Source organism: Temnothorax curvispinosus, unplaced genomic scaffold (genome assembly GCF_003070985.1).
Source record: "Temnothorax curvispinosus isolate PA1 unplaced genomic scaffold, ASM307098v1 QBEX01001249.1, whole genome shotgun sequence".
Taxonomy (NCBI): Eukaryota; Metazoa; Arthropoda; class Insecta; order Hymenoptera; family Formicidae; genus Temnothorax; species Temnothorax curvispinosus.
The window spans coordinates 213,985-238,199 of record NW_020211029.1 but is presented as its reverse complement, the minus strand read 5'-3'; the positions used below and the strand labels follow the sequence as shown (position 1 = coordinate 238,199).

Sequence of the window (24,215 nt, the reverse complement as noted above, 5' to 3'; positions counted from 1 at the left end):
TCGATTTTTGGGATCTTTCACAGGCGAAAGCGGGTACATCGATTTGCATGTTAGATGTAGCAGCCCGCATAAGGAATCGTCGCTTAAAGAAGGACGCTTTTCATTTTTTATAAATCTAATTGTTGAAAATAAAGTCTCACATTAAATATGTGAATCTAAATATAAAATAAATTTGAAGTCCAAAGTCACGAAGTTTTGGGTATAATAATTGTTTTCAAAATTTTGTAAAAATTAGCACCGGTGTCTATAATCATTTTGAGAGAAATATTACTATATAAATCGTGAAAGTTTATAACTTATGTTTCACTGATGCAACAGATTTATTTTTAAAGCTGCGGGACAAACGACGATTATACATAGCCATCGTCCATATAACGTTCGCTGCCGCCAATTATTTTCCAACAATCTGATATGCATATCGCTTCTAAAGGTCTTAGTAGGCACATCGGCAGACCGAGTTAACAGTTTTTATTCTTTTTTGAACAAATCAATCTTCAGAATGTAAACAACAAGAGAGTAACGTAGAGATGTAGAGAGTTTGTTTAAAAACGCACGTACGATTAAAATGTATAATAAATATATTAGTTTGAACCCAGTTAAACTGTCTCACTGCTTCAGTTTGCTCAACCCGAAAGACGCCTCTTACAATTAATACACCATGTCATCTTGTCTACGCTTAAATAATTGACACTGCGACTCTGTTTAAAGTTGTTTGCGTAATTGTAGCTACGACTGATGACCTAATAACGCTATCGATAATGTAGTCTCTTTTGTAAAGTGCCAATATTTCTCGTTCAAATCGCAGCGACAGTTTCAGTAACACTTTGTTGCTTCGAATTTAACTTTGTAGTCAGATAAGGCCTTTCCGGCGTCGGGCAGTGAAATTTATTATTGCTCCATCTCGTTGATTTGGCACCTACCGGTTCCAATAAGTTGTTCCATAAACTGTTTGCAACTACAAAAAATAAAAGATCTTGAATCATTTTCTAGATCATTTCTGAACAACTAAAAATAGTTTTAATAAACATTTTAAAGTGAGTTTACTTCCACTTGACTGAAACATATTTGAACACTTTTATCAAATTTACACAATTATTTTATACTAACTACAAATTTATGCTATTATAGAAACTTGATGCTATAATATAACTGTCACAATTAAGGTAATCTAACTTTCGTAGACTGATCAAGCTGGTTAACATTTGGATAATATGCTGGTGATTATTGCACTTTCTCACATTATTATATCATTATAATATATTGAATATGAAAAAAAAGTGCATCTTACGCGTTTATTTTTATGTTTATATAGGTTTAAATATAAAAATAAAATATAAATATAAAATATAAATATAAAATATAAATTCTAAAATATAAAATGTAAAATATAAAAATTTATAATATAAAACTTTTAAATATAAAACTATAAATAAAATGCGTTTTGAATATGAAAGATCAGTTTTTTAATTATTAGTTAACAAATTTCTTTCTAGGAAATTTTTAATAAACTTACAAAGAGCGTTGGTCTTTTGACTAACGTGAAAACAATCGCTACTTAAATATGTCATATCGGTATATCCATCTGAACCAAGTGGAATTGTTAAATTCACCAGGATAGGCTGAGCTACGACTGTAAAGTCATCTCTTTGGAATTCTGGATAAGTTGCGATTTCCATATCTAGCTTCTGCCACCTAAAATATATTTCCAAATTTTTAATCAATCTGCAATTTGCTTTCAACGGTATAAGTGATACTTTCAATGAACCAAGCTAAAATTAATTTTTAATGTCGCAGATTGCCAAACACGTATTTTTTACTTAATGTCGTATTGGATTATTTAAACACAGATAACTTTGCATTACCGAAAATAATTATATTAACATTTAATAAATAATATACTCTAGATTATTTTCCGTTTTATTTTACGTTATTACGCTTACTGTCGCATAATGTCGTAATACATAGATCTAAAACGCCGAAATGTGAGACCAAACATGCAAGAACATTCGAAGTCCGTTGTGAGGAAACAATTAAGCGATGGTCTTCCTTCACGTGTCTCGACCAAAGCCTTTAAATGTGGTGGCGGAAGCAATGCCACGAAGGTTCGCGGCAAATTATCTCTTAACGTCCGCAAAGCTTGGAGTAGATCAGTTTTATGTGTTTCAAGAATTGACCACGGCGATGGAATCCAACACAATTCATTGCAAAAGTCATTGGATCCGATCATCAGAGAGATGAACTGCAAATCAAATTTTATTGCCATCGATATGTATGTTTAATAAATAAGAGTGCCAGAATTTTTAACGGAACGAGATATTTTGTTGTAAATACAGCATATTAACGAAAATCTCGGAAATAATTAAAAAATTATAACAAATGATAAGTAGTTCCGTCAAATTTTTATCGCAAGGAAAATCAGTTTAAAACTATAAGGGGTGATAATTAACTTAATTATTACATACAATAAAACATGCAGTTCACGTAATGATATTTGCTGCCTCTCGTTTCTCTCGGTGTTTGCAACAAATTGAATTTGTCTAGTTCAACGAACCTTCCAATGTTTCTGCAGATCTATCCTCGGATCGTTTTTAATTTTCTTGACTAACATGTCTGTCATGTAAACTACATCCCCGGACTCAGCACCGGTTTCGGCAACATTTAATTGCGATGCCTTGTCAGTCGTCAAAGAGTCTCCCAATGCATATCCTATCAAATTGGGGTTGAATTCCTAATATAATGAAAATTTATGATGACTAATTTGTACACGCGCACATTGTTAGATCAGCCTTTAGTGTTATATTACTCCCTTTCCTTCCCCCTCAAGACGTAATACAACTTTTTTTATCTAACTTATTGTTATAGTATCCGTCTTTATGTTAATTTTTTAAATTATAAATCTGTCATAAAATCGTGAAAATCTGTCACAAAGATCATATATTTAATTATACTTTCTAAGATTATTTAATAGATAAAATAAATTGGAAGAAAAGAAATAATTTTCGGTTAGAGAAAGACATTTATTAAAATGAGAAAAAAAATTAGGGAGCGAATAAAGGGCTCACAATTTTAAATATTGATCAATGATGATTATGATAATGATTTTATTAACCGATATAACATTCTGAATTATATAATATAATATAATATATTATATTGTATATTATATAACTTTTTGCTCGGCATTGCTTAATATCTTAGTATTTTAATTTACAAGTTAAAGGTTGTTAGCATCGCGCCCAATTACTTTACAGGAATTTTACAAAATATAAAATTTGCATATGGGATAAGGGGGGAATTTTCTTCAAAACCCCCCTCCGCTAACTACAAAATTTCGCTGCTTTCTTCTGCTATGAACACTATGAAGTCACGCGGTAGCCATAATGATGTAAAGAAAGTCTAGTTTCCTTTTTATTACATAACAGCACCGCAAATCCAAGTGTGTTAGCTGATTTTACACAGTTCTTATCGTTTTAAATCATTTAACACGATTGAACAAATTAACTTTTAATGTAATAGAGGAGACCGGCGCTCGTTAATTTGTCATTCTTTTTAAATACTGATTTTTAAAAAAATGTTAGCAATATTTTATAATATTGTATACTGCTTTATAATGTAGCTATATTCTTTAGGTGTAAGAAAAAAAATATTAAACTTGTATATATATTTATACACAAAAAAGTTATTTAATTATAAGCAAAACTGCGCAAATGTGACAACTTACCCCATACCCAGGGTTGGTTGTCACATGACTCTGGATTGATTGTCATGTATCTTTTATATGTAGAGGAAACATACGACAAATAGTTCCTGTTTTAATATTTTATTAAAGTTAATGCCAGTTTTTGGTAAATTTAACTTAATAATATTTTGCAGCATAAATTAAACAAAAAATTAATAATTTTTATAAACTTTGTAATATAATTTTCATAAACTTATCCTGAACGGTCATTTTGAACAAAGAAGATTATATTTATAAACTATGTTGCAATGACGGTTAACTAAATACAGGAAAAATTATCTAAAACTATAATATTTCTTATGACCAAAAAGAAATTACGACTAGTAATTCAAAAAACCAACGGAACAATAAAAATAGAGGGAAGAAAAATTTATTTACAACCTCCAATTTTTAAAAAGTGCTCGTAAATATCACATGCGATGTTTTTGGAACAAGCTATTTCGTACACCCGACTAACACGATAGGAGTAACCTACATTATAAAAAAGAATTAATATTCCACTCAATCTAACAAGTGAAATATAAGCTTTGTGACAACTTACCTATGTGACTTCTAGCCTCGGTCTCCCCTACGATTAAACATATTAAATGACGTAATTTAATACATAAAAAAACATGTAAAAAGAGCTTCAGTCTAATGTGTTATTTTTAGATGTTTATGGCTGTAAAAATGACACACTTGGATTTGCAGTGTTAATGCAACGAGCATTAGATTTTACTACATAAGATTTGATTGATTTAATTGCCATAAAATTGGCTGCCATCAATATCTTAAATCTCCATTTCTTGTATTGTATCTTGCATGCTATGATTTGTTCAATAATAAATCTTATAACGTTGTAAGATTTGATTGCCTTACTTTAATGATATTAGGAAGAGTTAGATATTGTCTCCACGTGCCTTGGCCTCCACCAGCCGCGGTAACTCCTCTGTTTTCTATAAGAATCTGAAGCAGATTGCCTGCAAAGATTCCAGCTCCAGCCGTAAGAGAATCACCCATTGCGGCAATGACATCAATATCACCCGGTCTTAGTTTATGCACCGATTCTGGCACTTTTGACGATCGGCCACCTGAAAATTATTCAGTCGTGTAGCACTCCTCAATTACACGATGTTTCGCATTTCTATTATCTTTTTTATAATAATTAATTATCTGTGCAAAACTTCGAATCGACTGTTCTTCAATGAAAACGTCGACATATGCGTTCTTATTAGCGACTGAGATAAAATCACACTCTTTAGTTATAAACCTTGATGATCTGTAATAAAATTTTAATTTGTTATATAAGATTGTTCTTAATCTTGTTATTAATCTAAAGATCTTGTTATTTGATATATGTAATATCTCTAAAAAATTTTGTTATTAATATGTGTAATATATGAAAAATAAAAAAATTGTAATGAAATAACGATGTGTAACGATTTTGCTTTAAAAAAATTTAAGTTAGGCAAAGATATGAAACGTAGACATTAAAAATATTGAACTAGGAATAAAATGCCTTACTTTAAGAAAAACTATATTGACATGTAAAGAAGCTTTACATTTTTAATAACTGTATTTTTATGCATAGTATGCAGATGCATAGTATTAATTATAAAGAGATAAAACAATTATGATCAGAGGAACAATTATCGTTAAGGAAATAAGAAATGATAATAGAGTTCTTTTTCTACCTGTCACATTACAAGGGAACGGAACATTGTCGGGAATTATTTTTTGCATTTTGTTTGCGTTTCTTGCTGCTTGCAGATACTTTGCCTCCATTCCTGTCCTACCTGCAAGAGTAACAAGTTATACGTTACAATTTACAGAGAAATTAATACCTACATACGGTCATACGGTTATAAATTTTGTTCTTAAGAGAAATGGATTTAGTTTATAATTAAAATACAAAACAGTATGATACTTGTTTTATTGAATTAATTAATTATAATAAAAGAATAATTATAACTATTAAAAATGTTCATCTTTTACTTTTATACAAATTTTTTCAAATAATTGGGCTTTAAACGTTCACAGCATGCAGAACCTTGACGTTGTTATTTTTACCAGAATAGCTCTATTTTTAAATAATAATAAAATTATTGTTTTCGTTTTAGTGTTCTTGTGCAGCTTTTTTATGTAGGGAAAACCGGGGCGAACTTGACACTAGGCTTCTTGCCAATTTAAATCTATCGTAGAAACTTGCTTTTCTTACTGTAAATGCGTCTTTACGTGCCAGTATTATCAACGGAATTTGGTGACATTTTGAGTTATGGTGTAATTTTTAGCGTGACATAAACGTTTTTAAAAAGTAATTTTTCTCATTTCTCGAAAATTTTTACTCTTTCATTGAGCTTTACTCTTGCGAATCTACCAGTAAGTGATTTTGATGGGCAATTCGATGCTCTATACGAATCCGATAATAGTTTTCGCATATTTTCAAAATTTGTATATTTTTGAAGTGACAAAAGTGAAAAACTACGTTCGGGGCAAAGTTGACAACACGTTGTTTTATCGGCTCCCAATAACAAACAATGCTCGTCATGCAGCTAGCAGCTATATGGCCCATGACAAATGTGTGCGCACGTCTAATCGCGAATTTATTTGCACAATAGCCCAGTCATATTAGACTAATTTAGAGGGTTAACCTTTCAATTAATCTTCCCAGGTTGCAAGCACCATGAATCGCTTTAATTTGAGGCGCTATAAGTGGGGTTTATTTTGCTTCGCAAAATTAACGCGGAATAAAAAGTTATTAACAATATTATCAACAAAAAACACGATTTTTTGTTATTTTTTCTCAAATATCTCGAAAACTAAGCAAGATAGGGTAACTAACTATACGTACCTTTTGTAGAGCGTAAAATTATCTACAATAATTATCTGAACAACATTTATCGTCAAGTCAGTCGTTTAGTTTGCGCCGTCAAAGTCCAAGACTCGGATCCTGAAAATCCTCGATTTCATCGTTTTTTTTTTATGTTGCGCCGGTGATTTTTTTCCGTCATTTAAAATGGAATTAAAAATCGCAAAAAAAATCACATATTATCTGAGAATTACAAAGAATACTTTCCATGATGCAACCAATTTTTCAGACCCTTTTTTTTTAGTTTGTAGCTATGTAAGCAAAAAATTTTGATTTTTTGGAATAGTCTTAGTTTTTTGCTGTTTTCAGGCCTTAGAATTTATTTCAGACGAATTTTATTGTATGCATCTTGTTGTTGACAAAATTTGCAACAAAAAAGGACGCTTGTATTTTTTTCGTACGACAAACGCTGATTTTTTTATTGACGCGCAAAGTTATCCAATATTGCGCACAGGTCGGATAACGCTTGTTTAAGATAAGAGATAAGAGATTTAAAACAAGTTTTTTCATCTAAAAATAGCTGTGTTGATACTCATTTGCTTTGCTGCAAGAGTTTAAGCCAGATCGTTTGAAGAAATTTGTAAGAGCAGAAGGTATAATAGACATTATATAGTCCGCGATCGAAAACTCGGTTTCGGTTTTGACCAAAAATCGGAGTTTTGGTTGGGTTTCGATGACGTAGCCAAACTGTTTATTTTCCACAGATTTTCCAAAAACTTGTTTAAAAAATATTTTTATGTTTAGAAATTTTGTTATTATTGAAATAATATGATTGTAATACTACGGATAGTACAGGTTGTGATAATAGGGTTGTAATAGTAGGATTATGATAATATTTGTAATTATTATTTTGATAATTAAATTATGATATTTATAAAGAAAAAGTACGAAGGTCGTTCAATTCAAACCGGGACTTTTAGTTGCTCATGATATAAAACGAATGCGATCGCGCGACGAGTTTTTTATAGTGGTAAATGGCAAGTCTCTTATCATCAGTATATGCGGCGCTCTTCGGGTTAATTGATAATCATGGCAGTTATGCAAAATGACGGACAACAGTGTTAACGCATATATGTATATAACTGCAAATTATTATGAAGTTTCTTGTGAATAAAAATGTGAAACCGGCGGGACAAATCTTTTTACGCTACTTGTACTGTCCAGGCATTAGTGAAACGCTGGGGCAGTGCATAAATGTAGCTGGAGACTATTGTCCAAATATCGAAAAATAAATGTAGTTTTTACTTCTATAAATGCGTTCTGTTATTTCGTACCCTTAAAAGTCCAGGTTTGACTTGAACGACCCTTATGTATATGTGCGCGCGTATAGGCACATATATGACCCTTCTAGGATTTTCATGAAAACTTCAATTTTTGGCTTCTGATTTCGGCCAAAATTGACACATAAACGAATATTCGTTTTCAGGCTTGGGCAAAATTAAAAAAAATTGTTTCGGTCGGACTTTAGTGGATATCTCTCTTTAATTAAAAGTATTATAGTTTTGAAAAAGTTATGACTATTTTTATATTGTAATTAGTAAAATTCAATAAAGTACACATCTCATATACTGCTCTATATTTTAGTTATAAAAGAAATCTATTTTTGGGCGATCGAATATATGGCACGGCTATGTAATTTGACATTCTGATTTTAACTGCATTTTATATCAAAAGAGAAATTAGAAAATTTCAGTACTGTAATAAAATAACAGTCGTGCGACTAGCGAAAAAAAATGTAGATTCTTGCAATTCGTAAGGTGCGGCATGAACATATTACTGGTTAACACGTACCGAAAGCATTGAAAGTCCATTCTCGAAAGGCACGGAGGAACTTGATGTTAAAGGGTGTATCAAGAGCGGTCTTTCTATCCGATGCTAATACGGATATATGCAACAAGGCGCAGTAGAATTGCCACCACTTCAACATTGTTCTACGAGATGCAGAACCGACGATAAGCCGAAATTTTAAGTCGTTTCGCTTTGACGGCACCGCGTTCACGCCCAAACTGTGAACCTTTTTGCAGCAGAAGCGTGTTGCACCGTCCGAGATCGAGGTATCCAATGGCCCATGGTCGAACCTGCAAAACAAGCTTGGATGCAGAGTTATTTAACCGAGACCTTGAGCGCCGTCTGTCAATCGGGAACAAGGCTACTTTGTTTTACGCAAGGAACAATTAAGGAACCTTGAATAATTCGAGATTTCCAAATACTAGAAGTTAATAAACTGAAGACTATTTTGCGATTTCCTCGTAGATGATGTTGTGGTCTGTAGAAACTAGTTTTTCATTGAGAAATAATTTTATAGTTATGATAGTCGGTATCAGAAGAATCAATTAGCATATATTTTACACAAAACGCGGATGAACAAAAAAATTGCTAATATAATAAAAAAAAGTGTACAAATTAGAAATTTGAACATTTTTTTTCACTTATTATATAACTCAAGAACTAATCAACCAAATTTTAAAGAATTATATATTTTAGTTATGACTATTTTGATATTGTAATTAGTCAATTCAATAAAGTACACATCTCATACTGTAATAAAATAACAGTCGTTCCACTAGCGAGGAAAATGGACTTAAATTCTTACAATTAGCAATGGCATGAATAACGTATTACTGCATGGTTAACATACGTACCGAAAGCCTCGAAAAATCACTCTCGAAAGGCACGTATACGAGCATGATATTAAAGGGCGTATCAAAAGCGGTCTTTCTATCCGATGCCAACACGGATATATGCACCAAAACGCAATAAAACTGCCACCACTTCCACATTGTTCTTCGGGGTGCGGACAATGAGTCAGAAGTCGCTTGGCTTTGACGGCGCCGCGTTCACATCCGAACTGTGAAACTTGTTGTTTTGCAACAGAGGGACGTGTTGCACCGTCCGAGATCGAAGTATCCAATGACCTATCGTGAAATGATGTTGTAGTCATTAGATACAGTCTTTCAAGATTGAGCAATAATTTAATAGTCATGTAGTCGGCGTCAGAATAATCGATTAGCGTATATTTTACACGAAACGCGGTCGAACAAAAAAATTAAGCAAGAAATTAAAGCGATTTTTTATGACATATTTAAATAACGTATACGCGTAAAATAAAATTAAAATTATTAACTTAATTCTGGTATAATATTGACTACACAAATGCTGTATATAGTGATGTAGGTATCTTATACACTGTGTTTTGTATATAATAATAGATGAAAATTGTGTTGAAAATTACACGTCAATCCCGAATGCGGCGTGTATTAGGTAACTAAAAGACAATAGCTATTAGTAAATTTTCATTAAAGGTTAATCTTCTTTCGCAAAAATGGAGTTGTTTTCAGCATGAATTCAGCGAATGTTTCTCCTATAAAGAAAAAATCAATCTGATTCATCGATTTGCTGATAAAAACTCATAAATAAGTATTTTGCATTAAAAATGTATTGATTACACTATTACAACAAAGTAAAGCAAAATATTTCATTTACATTTTAATTATCTGCATCTGCATACGTTCGCTACTTGATAAAGGTAAAAAATAACACGTGCTATCGTGATCATGACATCGTAGTGATATAAAAATAATTGTTATATATGTGTGTGTGTGTGTGTGTGTGTGTGTGTGTGTGTGTGTGTGTGTGTGTATACATATATATATATATATATATTTCTGTATTTATTAAACATTTCTGTCTACAATAAAATTACCTTTTTTGTCTCAGCTTACGACTCGCTGTAAAACGCATTTCGATTTATTTTAATGTGCAACGTACGCGGTCCATTTATCAAACGCGTCGAATAAATTGTATAAGAATCGTTCCTTTCTTCATTATAATACACATACATACACATGCACACAAATTGTGCTTTGGTAATTTTACATCAATCTTGAAAGCGGCGTAGATTTCTAATAAAATTATCTGAGTTATTTATAATTTTATTAAATATATTTGAAAAAAGAAACATTTAAAACTAATTAATTAAATAATTAATAAATAAGATCTTTGTGCACTTGTATAAACTTGGATAGCAAAAGATGTACCTTTTTGAGATCGAAAGACGTACGTGTCATCGTGATCGTGACACCGTAGCAATAAAAATCATTGTTATTTCTGTATTAAATAATTCTGTATTAAACAATTTCTGTCTACAGTAAAATTGCCTTTTTTGTCTCAGCTCAACGACTCGCTGTAAAGCGCGCGTTGCGACTTATTTTAATGTGCAACGTGCGCGGTGCATCAATAAAGCGCGTTGAATGAATTGTAGGAAAATCGTTTCTTTCTTCATTAAAATACACATACATACATTCACACACATGCACGCAAATTATGCTTTAGAAATTCCACATTAATCTCGAATGCGGTGTAGATTTCTAAGAAAACTATCTGAGCTATTTATAACTTTATTAAGTATGTTTGAAAATAGAAACATATTTATAACTAAATAATTAGAATTGATAAATAAGATCTTTGCGCGTTTATATAAACTTGAATAGCAAAAAGTACAACAGATCTTGCAAAGTTGTTAGCACAGAAAGGCAACAAAATTGTTGCCAGAAATTTCGCGTATTCATCATATTTCGATGTCGGCAGAATTATGACAGCAAATTGTTATTATCTATACATTTCTAAATTACTTGTCACAAGTAATATACTTGTATTATTTGTATATTATTCAGTCAGAAAGTATTTTAACGCTGACATTACGTTTTGTATTTTATTCACGATTCCACAATGAAAGATATGGATGGATTAAATTTAACACATTAAATTTAGCATTTGACATTTAATCCATGATCTTCGATTGCAGTAAATAATAAGGCACAGAACGTAGTGGCAGGATTAAAATATTATTTGACTGAATAATATGCAAATAATATATGTTACTTGTGACGTAATACACTGCAATTGTACATATTATAGGTATTGTTTGGACAAACATCTAGAAATCTTAGAAAATATTATTAGATGGTTTATCCTTTTCGAGAGAAAGACGATGCATTAAGCGTTGACATACAGAGTCCCGAATGTATCTAGTTGCGGTATTGCTCAAGATATTTAGCCTTTTGATTGCCGATGCAGTACAGACGTGCTGTCTGCAGCACTCTGATGATAAAAACATTTGAAAGATGTGTAATGAGCACCTTACATTTGTAATTTTGTATAGCATTTATTTTTTAAATACATATATAATTTACAATTTCGTATCATTAAGGGGATGCTGGAGTCGCGGGCGAACTCGATCAGCGTCGATAAAGAAGTGCTCACCGATTCTTACATATACATACAGAGCGCAGGCAAACTCGACCAGCGTCGATAAAGAAGTGCTCACCGATTCTTACACATACATACAGAGCGCAGAGTTTTTGGCTGAATTCGGGGAGACGCGTAACATGTGCATATGAAATTTTCTAACATACTTTTCTCTTATACTAAAGCTCGCAGCTTATTTCTGCAAGCACAGGATTCTTCTTTATTGTATTTCCGTGACGGCTGCAAGGTTTTTGTATACGTACACAGTCTAAAACTTTTATCTGCAGCAAATGTTGTCATGAGTCGACCGCAGAATCGAAAATAAAAATGTAATTTTCTAATTTTTTTTTCGTTTTTCATACGCAATTGGTGCCTGCCGTCTTCGTTATCGTCCATACTTTAATTCTGGACAAAAAATTTTTAATTCGGTGAAATCAATCAAAAGATTTGTGTGTCTGAAAATTTCGTGGTAAAACAGACCTGTCTCCAGCATCCCCTTAACTTATGTAATCTATTTTACATATTTTCCGCGTATCTAAAGCGGCATATCACACTACAATGTTATGTACACGTTTTATTGGAAAAATAGATTAACTAAGACAAGAATACTGTGAAGAAAAACGCAACTTCGACGTTAAATTAAAAAATGAAATTTTTTGTATTAAATTAAAACAAAATAACAAATAATTAATCAACAAATTACGAAACAATTAAAAACGTGATTTAATTTAACTTTCTGTTACTTTTCTTGAAATTAATAATATATATTATATAAATCTAGAAACAATTAAATTATTCATAAAGTTTAAAAAAATTGCTTATCTCACAACTCATCAATTCTTCAATCAACTTATGTTTAATCAGCTGATTCTTACCGAATCAAATAACTGATCTTCAATGATTTCTTTCGCCAAGGATCTATGAATCGGAACATGCGACGTGATCACTTATCTTCTGTTGCATTTTTCTGCCGTGTATGAATCGCTTACACGACGTGCCGCGAGATTGCGACAGTCGCACAACCATCAGTTGTCGGCATTCACTGGAATATGTGTTACGATTCTTATGTTAACAATAGTATCTTAATGATGTTTCTTTACAGTTTAATTATAATTTTTATATTTTATCTGTTACTTCTTTTTAGTCCAAGATTCAAAAACTAGATGACTGTATGGCTTCTGTTCTAAAAAATACCGTAAAGAAAAACCAAACTTTAATACGACATTGAATTAAGATAAGAATTTTTAGATTAAATTGAAACAAATAAAATATAAAACATAACTAATTGTTTAATAACAATTTAAAACATATAGCTTATCAATATATTTTATACATTTTACATAGTTTTAAAAAAAAAGAAAAAGTCGACCTCTCCACAAGGGATGACTAATCTGCACAATTATTTGAATTTAGCAAATCTACAGCTCAATAACATTTACTCATTATATACACTCATATTACACGTTTTTACGAAAATAATTTTATAAACATTTGGGGAAAAGTGGAAAGTAGGTATAACACGATTTAGTCTATAAGAAAAAATAAATAATAAGAACAAAACATATACTATATACGTAATATAAATAGAGCAGAATAATGGAAATTTTTTTTATTTTTCGTAAAAAAAGGGACTTATCGGCATTGCAAAGATAAAAATAGATGTATTATTACACGAATTGTGGCTAATCATAGCAAGATCTCGACTACTATATATATATTACTAGTATAGCGTCTATTTTACCGTCGCTTGTTTTACGAAATAATGGTGTAAAGATTTATATAAAATAATTTAACGACTGACAGTTTACTTTAAATTAGTCTAGATAATAATAAAAACCGATTCTCTCTCTCACTAATAGACGGTCAATTAAGTCACGATCAAAAAGTATCAGATCACGGTCAAATCGCGGTCATGGATTTTTCAGTGCATTCCCACTATTCGGTCATATGACAATTTTCTATCGGTCAAAGTTATAGTGCTATTCGTATCATTACTTTGTATAAAGAGCTCCCCACAAGGGTGTTTGCTTATTAAAATTGCATTAATTTTAGATGACAAAGAACTCAGCGTGGAAATGTGACAATAGCCCAGTCAAATTAGATTATTTTTGAGCGTTTGAATGAAAAAATTGCCGGCAAGCTGGAATTTTTAATGATTTAAATATTGTCGAAAAATTTATTTTAAAACAGAAATTTGTTACGGCTACTTTTGACGCCTTATATCTCGAATACTACCCGTCTTAAAAATTTAACCCAAAGACCAACGGGAAGCTTACATCATGTATAATGAGATTTGAAACTTACGCCGACCGCAAAAATTTCCAAATAAATTTTTTTGACAATATTTAAATCATTAAAAATTACGGTAAACTGAGGAAAAAAGAGCAACATTATTCTAGCATCTGTTGTTGGTATAATTGTTGGTCACATATTAATGCCGAATATACTGTTTTTCAGGAAATTTTATAAGCTTCAAATTTGGTCTGAAGCATTTTGTACGTATCTCTCATAGAAACTAAGAAAATTACAAAAAAAGTGTGACAAACCCCATTTTTTTACGAAAACTCTTAAGAAAGGCATAATTGATTGACAATTTTTTAAAAACTTTCATTTCAAAACCGGTTCCACTGCAGGATCACATACATATGCATATAAACTTTTGAAAAAATGTCGATATTGTTTTTTCTAAAATAATTTTATGTCATGTTTTGTAAAATAAACTATAAATTATTAAGAAATTTTTAACATAAATAAATATTTAAAAGGCTATATCTCTGGAAATATTCATCACAAAAGGTCATCAAATAAAAAATCATTTTAAAGATAATTTAATATACTTCAAGAAACATGTGTATTTTTTTAAAAAAGATAACTTGGAAGTCCGCCATTTTGAGAAGTGTAGGGGAGACCGGGGCTGGTTGTGACATTTTTTCTATAAAGTGTCTCAACTCTTTGATTATGTTGTTTTTATAAATGAATCTAGGCTTGCTAGATTCCGTAACTAATCGGGATTTAAATTTAATAATAATTTTATCTAACCGCTCATTAGAAATTACATAAATTAAAAAATTCTGAAAAAAGAGACATGTAACTTTTTACCCCACACCAGGGGCTGGTTGTTACACCACACGGGGTAAATTGTTACAACAAAAAAACAAATCTCAAACTTTTTATTAAGAATAATCATGGTTTGTCTTCTTAATTCGAACAAAAATGAAATATTATTGTTTATAACAAATTACAAAAAAAGTTTAATTTCCAAGTTTAAGTCCAAGTAATAATATAGTACTTTTTAACTTTAAATAAAATTATAGTGTTATTTTAAACAAAAACTTAGGCATACAATTTTCTTTTGGCCTCTTTGCTTTATCACATTGAAATAAAAAATAAAATTATGTTCTTATTTAGCGAAAAACTTAGACATATTACTTTTTTTGGTATCTTTGCTTTATCACAACAAAATAAAAATAAAAACATAAAAATTAAGTAAAATTATGTTCTTATTTAAATAAAAATTCTTTAAAACAAAAATACAAGTAATTTTTAATCTAAACAAAAGTTATAAGCTCTATTCTTCATAAATTATCTATCATAAATTAATTGTGGTTTGTCACAACCTGCCCCGAGAAAATGTCACTTTTAGCCCCAACACCAAAACTAAGCTCTTAAGATTAAATATTAAAACACAAATATTTGTAAAGCTTATAAAAGTAAGGTTTATTGTAAACAGAAGGAATTAGAGAGTATATACCACACATACACATTTCTGCTTATTTAGATAACAAGTGCTAGACCAATAATACTAAAAAATGAAAATGTTACAAATCTGCGATTTTTACGGCTGCTTGTCCGGGCTCCTCTCACAAGAACGCCAGCGCCACTAACTCGCGCGGTACGTCGGCCGACACTGGCGTGATCATTTATCTCTTTCTAACGTTACTATAGCGTTTCCGGTTTAGCTACCATTGGCACTGTAACAACCTACCCCTGTAACAACCAGCCCCAGTCTCCCCTACCTAAAAACCGTTTTTTTTTACGGATATCAAAAATACTATTCATACTAGTCCTATGCAAATCGGTCAAAAACCAAAATATTGAAAATTTAATAACCTTTCTATTTGATTTTAACAATTTTTTTACGTAGGACTACCCATTTCCGACTTATATTGCGAGGAAATATTTATTCTCATAATTTCTGAAAGTAAAAATTTCATTTAAACCGTAATATTTCCAGAAATATTAGTCGCGCGGTATAACATAAATAATGCATTTTGTAGGTAATTTAATTCTCTTTCACTTTCATTGTATGCATTTTTTACTTTCGGACAGCCAGAACTGAGATATTTTGAAAAAACGCTCGAAGAAACAGCTCTTGCCTCATTTGCCCAATGCTTCAAAAAAATCTATTTCGGGAACTAATGGTCGTACGAAGTTCTACAAAAAACCAAATTGCGAGGAATTTTATCAGCTACATTTTCGCTCTGAATGTTCTTTCCCGTGAAACTCATAATTTTTGAGTTATTCGCAAAAAACCCATTTTTGTACTTTTTTTTTTCAAGATGGCGCAGCCGGCTTACGCTCTATGTATGGGAACTTTTAGTATGTTTAAAAGAACACTAAAATAAACCTGTATACCAATTTCCAGCTTGTCAGCAATTTTTTCATCCAAAAATCTTAATTTGACTGGGCTACAAAAGAAAAGACGTTATTGAAACGTAAAAAAAAAATGAAAAAGAGAAAAAGAGAATTCTGGACATTAATATACAGAATTTTTTTAGACGACAAATCGAAATTGTACTTTGTTAGTACTGATATATTCAACTAGTTTTTCGTCTACTTCAGACGAGAAAGAGTAGCTCACTTTCATGGTTGAACATCTGTTGATTGTATCTGTTGAAGTATATAGTTATTCTGAATATTCTCTTAAAATTAAGAGATCGTAATCGATCAGAGCTGGATCTTGATTGCCTATCGGTCTTGTTTTCACTTATTGTTTATATACGTCGCCAATAAAGACGTTTTTTCTTATTAATCATTGTTGTGATAAATATCACCACATGCCTCAGGGCCACTTTGACCAAATTCCGATTAACTTAATCGTTGATTAGTCCATTGAAAATTACTAATCACATTTGCTCGCATTAAACTGATTGACAAATGCGATTGACAATTCCGATGGTTAATCGGAATTTGGTCGAAGTGGCCTTCAGTGGTCGAATTTATTGTGACGCCTGTCACGGAATGAGGGAGGTCCAGATTCCAATTCTGGCTGAGGTGTTATTTTTCACAACATCTCCTTTACATACCTTCACGTATATTATATTATATATATATATATATATATATATCCCGCATTTCTCATATTCGTTTATTTTTAATTTCCTCGTGTATGTTATACAGGGTAACAAAAAGGTGAGGACAGACTTTGTGTGCTTGTAGGGGGGAGATGATAATATATATATATATATATATATATATATATATATTATCATATATATATTATATCATATATTATCATATATCATATTATCATATTATCATATTATCATATATATATTATCATATATATATATATATATATATATATATATATGTATACATATATAAAATAAGTAATTTAAGAATAGGATAAATGCATGTCTACTAAAATTTCACTTCTGTGCTACACGGCGCGCAGTGAAGTTGCCTTTTCCTGTGTAGATAAAGTGCCTTTTCAGTAAAAGATAGCGAAAATTTTTATTTGAGAAAGCTGTTTCGAATTAAAATCCGGGCCGTATATCAAATTTTGAATCAATCGGCATATTTTGGTGCACAGAAAAAAAAAGAATATTTTTTATTTGAAAATATCTTTAGTTTCAACGTTGAAAAAGTTGGAAATCTTGAAATGAGATTATATTGTGTTAAACAAAGAAAATTTTCTTGAATAAAGTCATTATGTAGTTCAACCAAGAAAAAAAAGTTGAAATAAAAAGTTGAAATTTTTATAAGAAGATGTAGATTGTTTCATATATACGCAAGATTACTATAATCTTCTTATAAGAATTTCAACATTTTGTTTCAACATTTCAATTTTTTATTTCAACATTTTTTTTTCTTAGTTGAACTATATAATGAGTTCATTCAAGCAAGTTTTCTTCGTTTAACACAATGTAATCTTATTTCAAGATTATACATTCTTGCGTATATACAAGTATATCCGGTGTTAATTTGGCGTTTATTTTTTTCTGTGTGTTCTTGCTTTTTTTATTATTAGTTTAGGTATGCCATGAATCAAACATCAAGGCTGCGGTCCACTTGACGCTACAAATGCTTTGGAGCGTTCTTCTTCTCCTTCTTTCTTCATTGAAAGAAAAGAGAAGAGGAATGCTTCGAAGCATTTGTAGCGTCAAGTGGACCGCAGCTCAAGTAGGCTGATTGATTCAAAATTTGGTATGAGTGCCTGATTTTTAATTCTGAACAGCTTTCTCAAATAAAACTTTTCGCTATCCTTTATCAAAAAGGCACTTTACCTACACAAGAAATTTAGGCAACTTCACATAGCCGCCATGGAAACGAGGTTTCTACGGACACACATGCATTCCTATACTTAAATTACTTATATCAACCCTCTCTATACGAGCACACAAAGTATGCTCCCATCTTTTTGTTTCATCCTGTAGTGTAATTAATGTGATGTCAATTTAATTATGTGATTGTGCTGTTCTAATAGTTAAGACTGCGTTATATCCGAAAGTAACGGTTTGCAGAGGCGAAGAATTGCACGTAAAATTCACTTAAAATAATATTATAAATGACAATCAAGATCCAATCCTGACCAATTACGGCGTTTCCCTTGTAATTTGATTGAGATAACTATTTTACAAAAAAATTGAAGAAAAAGTTTTTAATTTGCTGTCAATAAAGTACTTGAGAGAGAGATAAATAATTCCGCATGTGTTGTCATACTGATAGTGTCTACGAAAAGCTACCTTTTTTAGTTTTTAATAAAATACTCATCTGATAGAAAAAAAATATTCAGAATTATGTATGAAAACTATCTTTATTGCTTATCCTCGCAGGGTTTGCAAAGCGTTTTTTTCTTATGAACGTTACCCAAACCTCCACAATGCTACCCTTCTCCTCTTACTTTAACCTTTTGGACCAACGGTTTAACGTCTCTTCCGAAAAACGGAGCCCAGTTTCCATCTAGGGATACCTAGGTGGCGGGGGCAGCGTGTTACAGCAGAGAAAATTCTTGAGAAAATTCTAAGTGGCCTAGCGGGATTCGAACCCGGCTATTGCAACCTGCTCCGGATTACGAATCTGGCGCTCTACCCACTAGACCAGCCGTCTCCCCATGTATGGGATATATATATACATATATATGTATACTTGAGTACAGTAAGAGACAAGTAGACAACGTACCTACAATCAAGTCAATATCCAAGGTAGCACATGTTGCTTTCATATACATTATTTCAACGTAGGTAACATTTTATAAGCGTTCGGAAACGATACGTGCTACCTGAGCTTGAAGCAGTTCAACTGAACAGTATTAGCATCGGTTCATTAATTTACTGTAACAGTGTTGACAATGTTTTCAATTGAAGAAACGAGTGATATTCATCTCACGTATGGTGAAATGTACAAGTACAGAGGCCTACATACAGTTTCATAAAACTATAGTTGAATGAATCTTATGTGTGATTTAAAAATTTAAGATAGGGGAGACCAAGGCAAACTCGACACGATTTTTTCAAAGGCAATTTTTAACAATTAATTAAAATTTTCAAACAAATTTAATGATACACATTTAAAGAGTGTTTCTTCAGGTACAAAATTGCTTAAGAAAGTTTTGCTGTACGTTGCTTAGTTTTGTCTCCAGGAAAAGAAAAGTGACGCAAAGACAAATTTTCAAATTAAAAAATGCCGGGACAAACTCGACACTTTGCCTGATCGACACAATTTGATCTGGAATTTATTTTTTATTGTCTGAAACTAAACATATACATTGTTTATCGTGTATTTAGAAAGTACAAAAATTCGGAATTACGTAAAACAATTATTGGAAATAATGAGAACAAAAATTATTGAACATTCAATTATTTCTATCTAAACTCATGTCTGAAAAACAATTTTAGTATAATATATAAGTAAATTGTTTTTCAGACATGAATTTAGATAAAAATAATTAAATGTTCAACAATTTTTGTTCTCATTATTTCCAATGATTGTTTTACGCGATAAGACATGCGCACATATTTGTCATGGGCCATATACCTATAGCTGCATTTGTTATTGGGAGCCGATAAAACGACTTTGTAGTCCAGTTGCCAGGTCGATTGAGCATTTTTTTCGAGGTTCATGGCTTAAGTTAATGTTTTTTTATGTTTTTTGGGTCGTAGAACAAGAATCTGTAAATAGTTTTTTCGTAAGTCAATGCAATAAAAAGTTATTAACAATTTATTTGTTTAAAATGCCCTAACGATCAAACTATACATCCTATAAAAAAAAATAAACTGGAGAAAATTTGTTCCTCTTTTCACGACGAACAAAATGGCGTTTGAATTTTTCCAAAATCTTGATTATTAACAGAATCATGTCAATTTTTATGTAATTACTGTCTACGCGTCGCGGAGTACCCTAGGCATGCGCGCTCGCGCTTAATTGTACCACACGAGGCGCGTTTTTGCAAGATCAGACAAGTTCAGAGTTTCAATTGTTTTAACAATACAATTGAGCACGAGCGCGCATGCCTAGAGTACTCCGCGACGCGTATGCAGTAATTACCTAAAAATTGACATATTTCCGTCAATAATCAAGATTTTGGAAAAATTCAAACGCCATTTTGTTCGTCGTGAAAAAAGAAACAAATTTTCTTCAGTTTATTTTTTTATAGGATGTATAGTTTGATCGCTAGGGCAATTTAAACAAATAAATTGTTAATAACTTTTTATTGCATCGACTTGAGAAAAAACTATTTACAGATTCTTGTTCTACGACCCAAAAAACATAAAAAAACATTAACTTAAGCCATGAACCTCGAAAAAAATGCTCAATCGACCTGGCGACTGGACTATTGCCCCGAACGTCGTTTTTCACTTTTGTCACTTCAAAAATATACAAATTTTGAAAATATGCAAAAACTGTTATCAGATTCGTATAGAGCATCGCGAATTTCACATCAAAATCACTTACCGGTAGATTCGCAAGAGTAAAGCTCGATGAAAGAGTAAAAATTTTCGAGAGGTCAGAAAAATTACTTTTTACCATCAAAAACGTTTATGTCACGCTAAAAATTACACCATAACTCAGAATGTCACCAAATTCCGTTGATAATACTGGCACATAAAGACGCATATACAGTAGGAAAGACAAGTTTCTACGATAGATTTAAATTGGCAAAAAGCTTAGTGTCAAGTTTGCCACGGTCTCCCCTATATAAAATATTCCAGACTTGTATACGGGTGGCGAAAAATAGATATATACATAATATATTGTTTCTTGAGAAATATAAAGTTATTAAAAATATCGAGAAAATTATTATTTATCAAAACTTAACAAATTTCAAAATTAATTAACTTTTAATAATTAATTCAATAACCTATTAATACAAAGTTTATTTTACAACCAATTACATAAGATCGTTCACTTTGCGGCAGCTAGAATACCATTATTTAATATCATCGAGATTTAAGTACACGAAAGACACGCGACACTAAACTGAAATCAGTTGAAACGTAACGGGCAAGGCATTAAAGCAATAGCGGCAAAGGATTAAAACGCCGCGTTTCTCAGGGGCTCCATCGCAGTTCTTCTCCTGCGCAGTATCCGAATTCTCACAGTCTTCAGTCAAGTATAATTTAAGGATGAGAGAGCGAACGCGAGAGGGGTCTGCTTCAACATTTAGGAGACTTCTATTTTTAGCAGCGGTGTGCGCCTCTTGTTGGGCATCGATCGACGGTTTTTTCCGCGTAGGTAAGACGTATATAAGGAGTCGGAACTGGAGGATGTGAGTTAGGGGAGACAGAGACAGAGAGAGAGAGAGAGAGAGAGAGGGAAGGGGAGAAGGAAATCTCTCTCGGGGAGGGTTGGTGGAAAAAGGGGGTTGTCAGAGGTCAAGGTTGAGACGAGTGAGCTCTTCCCTCTCTTCATCTTCCTCTCGTCGTCGTTCTCTCCCCTTCTCCCTGTCGTTCTCTCTTCTCTTTTCGTTAGATTGATCTTCGAAAGCGCCAATTACCGAATGCGGTCTTCTAGGCCGGTGTCAAAGGTCGCCGAACTTCTGATCCAACAAAGTTAATATCGGCCAGATAAAACCGATATGATTTTATATAACAATTTTATATAACAGAATGCAAAAGAAGTCGATGATTTTGTAATTTCACTTCAGGACTTTTGTAGGTGAAGAGAGAAACGGCGATTTAACCCGTGTCCTATATATGCGGCGTAGCGTCTCCGTGCTATTCGGAGCTCGATACTGAATTCATAATTCGTATTAGGGTCCACTTCGGTCCGCTTTAAATGTGAAGTCGCGTCGAAAGTAAATTCTGCGTCTCTAGTACATATATGGAGGCAAACCGCGAATATCCTAACTGACCTGGTTGTAGCAGCGTAAAGTTCACAGAAATAAAACGATTGCAGAAAAAAATTTGTTAACAACTTTCTGTTAGAAATTTTCTTTTTTTAGCGTCACGATCGAATCATGATCATCGCGACTTTCTAAAGGAACGTAATCGTAATCGATCATCGCACGGAAACGCCGAACCTCTTCATGTTATATCTTTGAAATTTTATTCCGAAGATAACGAATCAACGCGCTTATCAGTGCTCGTTAGTATTGTATATATATATATATATATATATATATATAATATATATGTATATGTATATACGTATAACGGTAGGTCGAAACTCTCTTATGATTTAAAAATTAGCAACTACCTTAGATCGTAGACTAAACTTCGTATCAGATTAAATACTATACTCTTGATGGTTCAAAATTCCATTATAAAGAACCTCATATTGATTGCTGCTGGATGTCGTGGCATAATATTAAAATGTCTAATAAGTTATAAGTAGAGTACATTTTCCAAAATTTAAAACATTATCACGAATAAAATGTTTTTCGATTCTGGGATCTTTTGTAAGGTACCTTTTATAACTTTTTATAATTTGCACATTTTAACAATATGTTATAATACTTATTTAATAGTATATTAGACATCAGATTTTTTATATGCAGGTTGGTGGAAAATAGCAATTAAATAACTAAATCCATGTTATTTATAATATCCATCGTTAGGTATAAATATGTTGAATATTATAAATAATCTTAGTTATTAATTGCTCTTTTTCACCAATCTGCATACAAAAAAGCCGAATAATCATAATACTACAGTAGTATTAGTACTACAGTAGTATAATGCTACAGTAGACAGAAAAATGTTAGTAGCATTATTCAATAGATTTGAATAGAATAAATTTCTCGCTAGCCGTGAACTATGCTGTTTTATGCTAAAAATAGTAATTTGCGCTTAAATAATGAAGGCATATATGTATCAGTAGAGCATTGACGCAATAAATTTACAATTCTGTTACTTTCAAATCTTTTTACTGATAAAGAAATTAATTACAATGACAAAGCGTATTGTTCGATTTGCGTGGCTTGAACGAAAATAGAAGATATATAACGGAATATCTCCTATTCTTCACGCGTTGCAATCCCGCGGTGACACTATCCTATTCCAGCGTTCCGTTCTATTCAGATGTAAAAAAATTGTGAATTATGCAAAAGAGGATTATGTAAAAGCCACGTGTCGATTGTTATATAATGCTTATACTCATCTCGGTCAAATTGTGCAGTCAAACGAAATATGATTCTCATTGCACACGCATTACACGAGAATTATATGAGGAAATAATACAATATCGCCGTGTATCATATTACACTCGTGTGACAGATAACGATAACGCAATTAGCCTATAACGTTGTAAATTTGCTGTAGATATAATGTAATTGTTGTAAGACTATATCGATTATTTGTGATGGAACACGTGACGTTGACTTGTGGAGCGGATATCAATAATATTGTGACCAATGTCGTAACGAGTCTTGGAGGTGATGATCTCCAATAATTTTTCATCGTCGAAATCTGGCTGTGTTGAGATTGAGTTCGTTCGGGGTCAAAGAAATCTTCTGTAAAAGAACCGTTAGATTCGCGGAATTAAGCGCGATATCTATCATATTTATGAGAGATTACTAAATCTCTAAAACGCGGTCACGCGGGATAACGATAAGACAAGGTGCCTTTCTTTTTTTTCTTTTTTAGCTCGTATCGCCCCTCTTAACTCGTCAAATAATTTCCAGAATTAGACATGCGAGCTGAAGAACTCATTTAGTCA

General features: G+C 31.9%; 1 protein-coding gene across 1 annotated transcript; it reads right to left on the bottom strand.

Moving 5' to 3' along the window:
• Positions 1-552: 552 nt before the first annotated feature.
• On the bottom strand, positions 553-8,621 carry LOC112461663 (phospholipase B1, membrane-associated-like). The gene is made up of 7 exons (XM_025026996.1): positions 8,379-8,621; positions 5,413-5,514; positions 4,598-4,809; positions 2,552-2,728; positions 1,941-2,239; positions 1,514-1,692; positions 553-955 (listed from the first exon to the last, which is right to left on the bottom strand). Exons 1-7 carry the CDS (start codon positions 8,512-8,514, stop codon positions 795-797), a joined length of 1,266 nt encoding a protein of 421 aa, XP_024882764.1. The 5' UTR covers positions 8,515-8,621; the 3' UTR covers positions 553-794.
• Between the last annotated feature and the right edge of the window lie 15,594 nt (positions 8,622-24,215).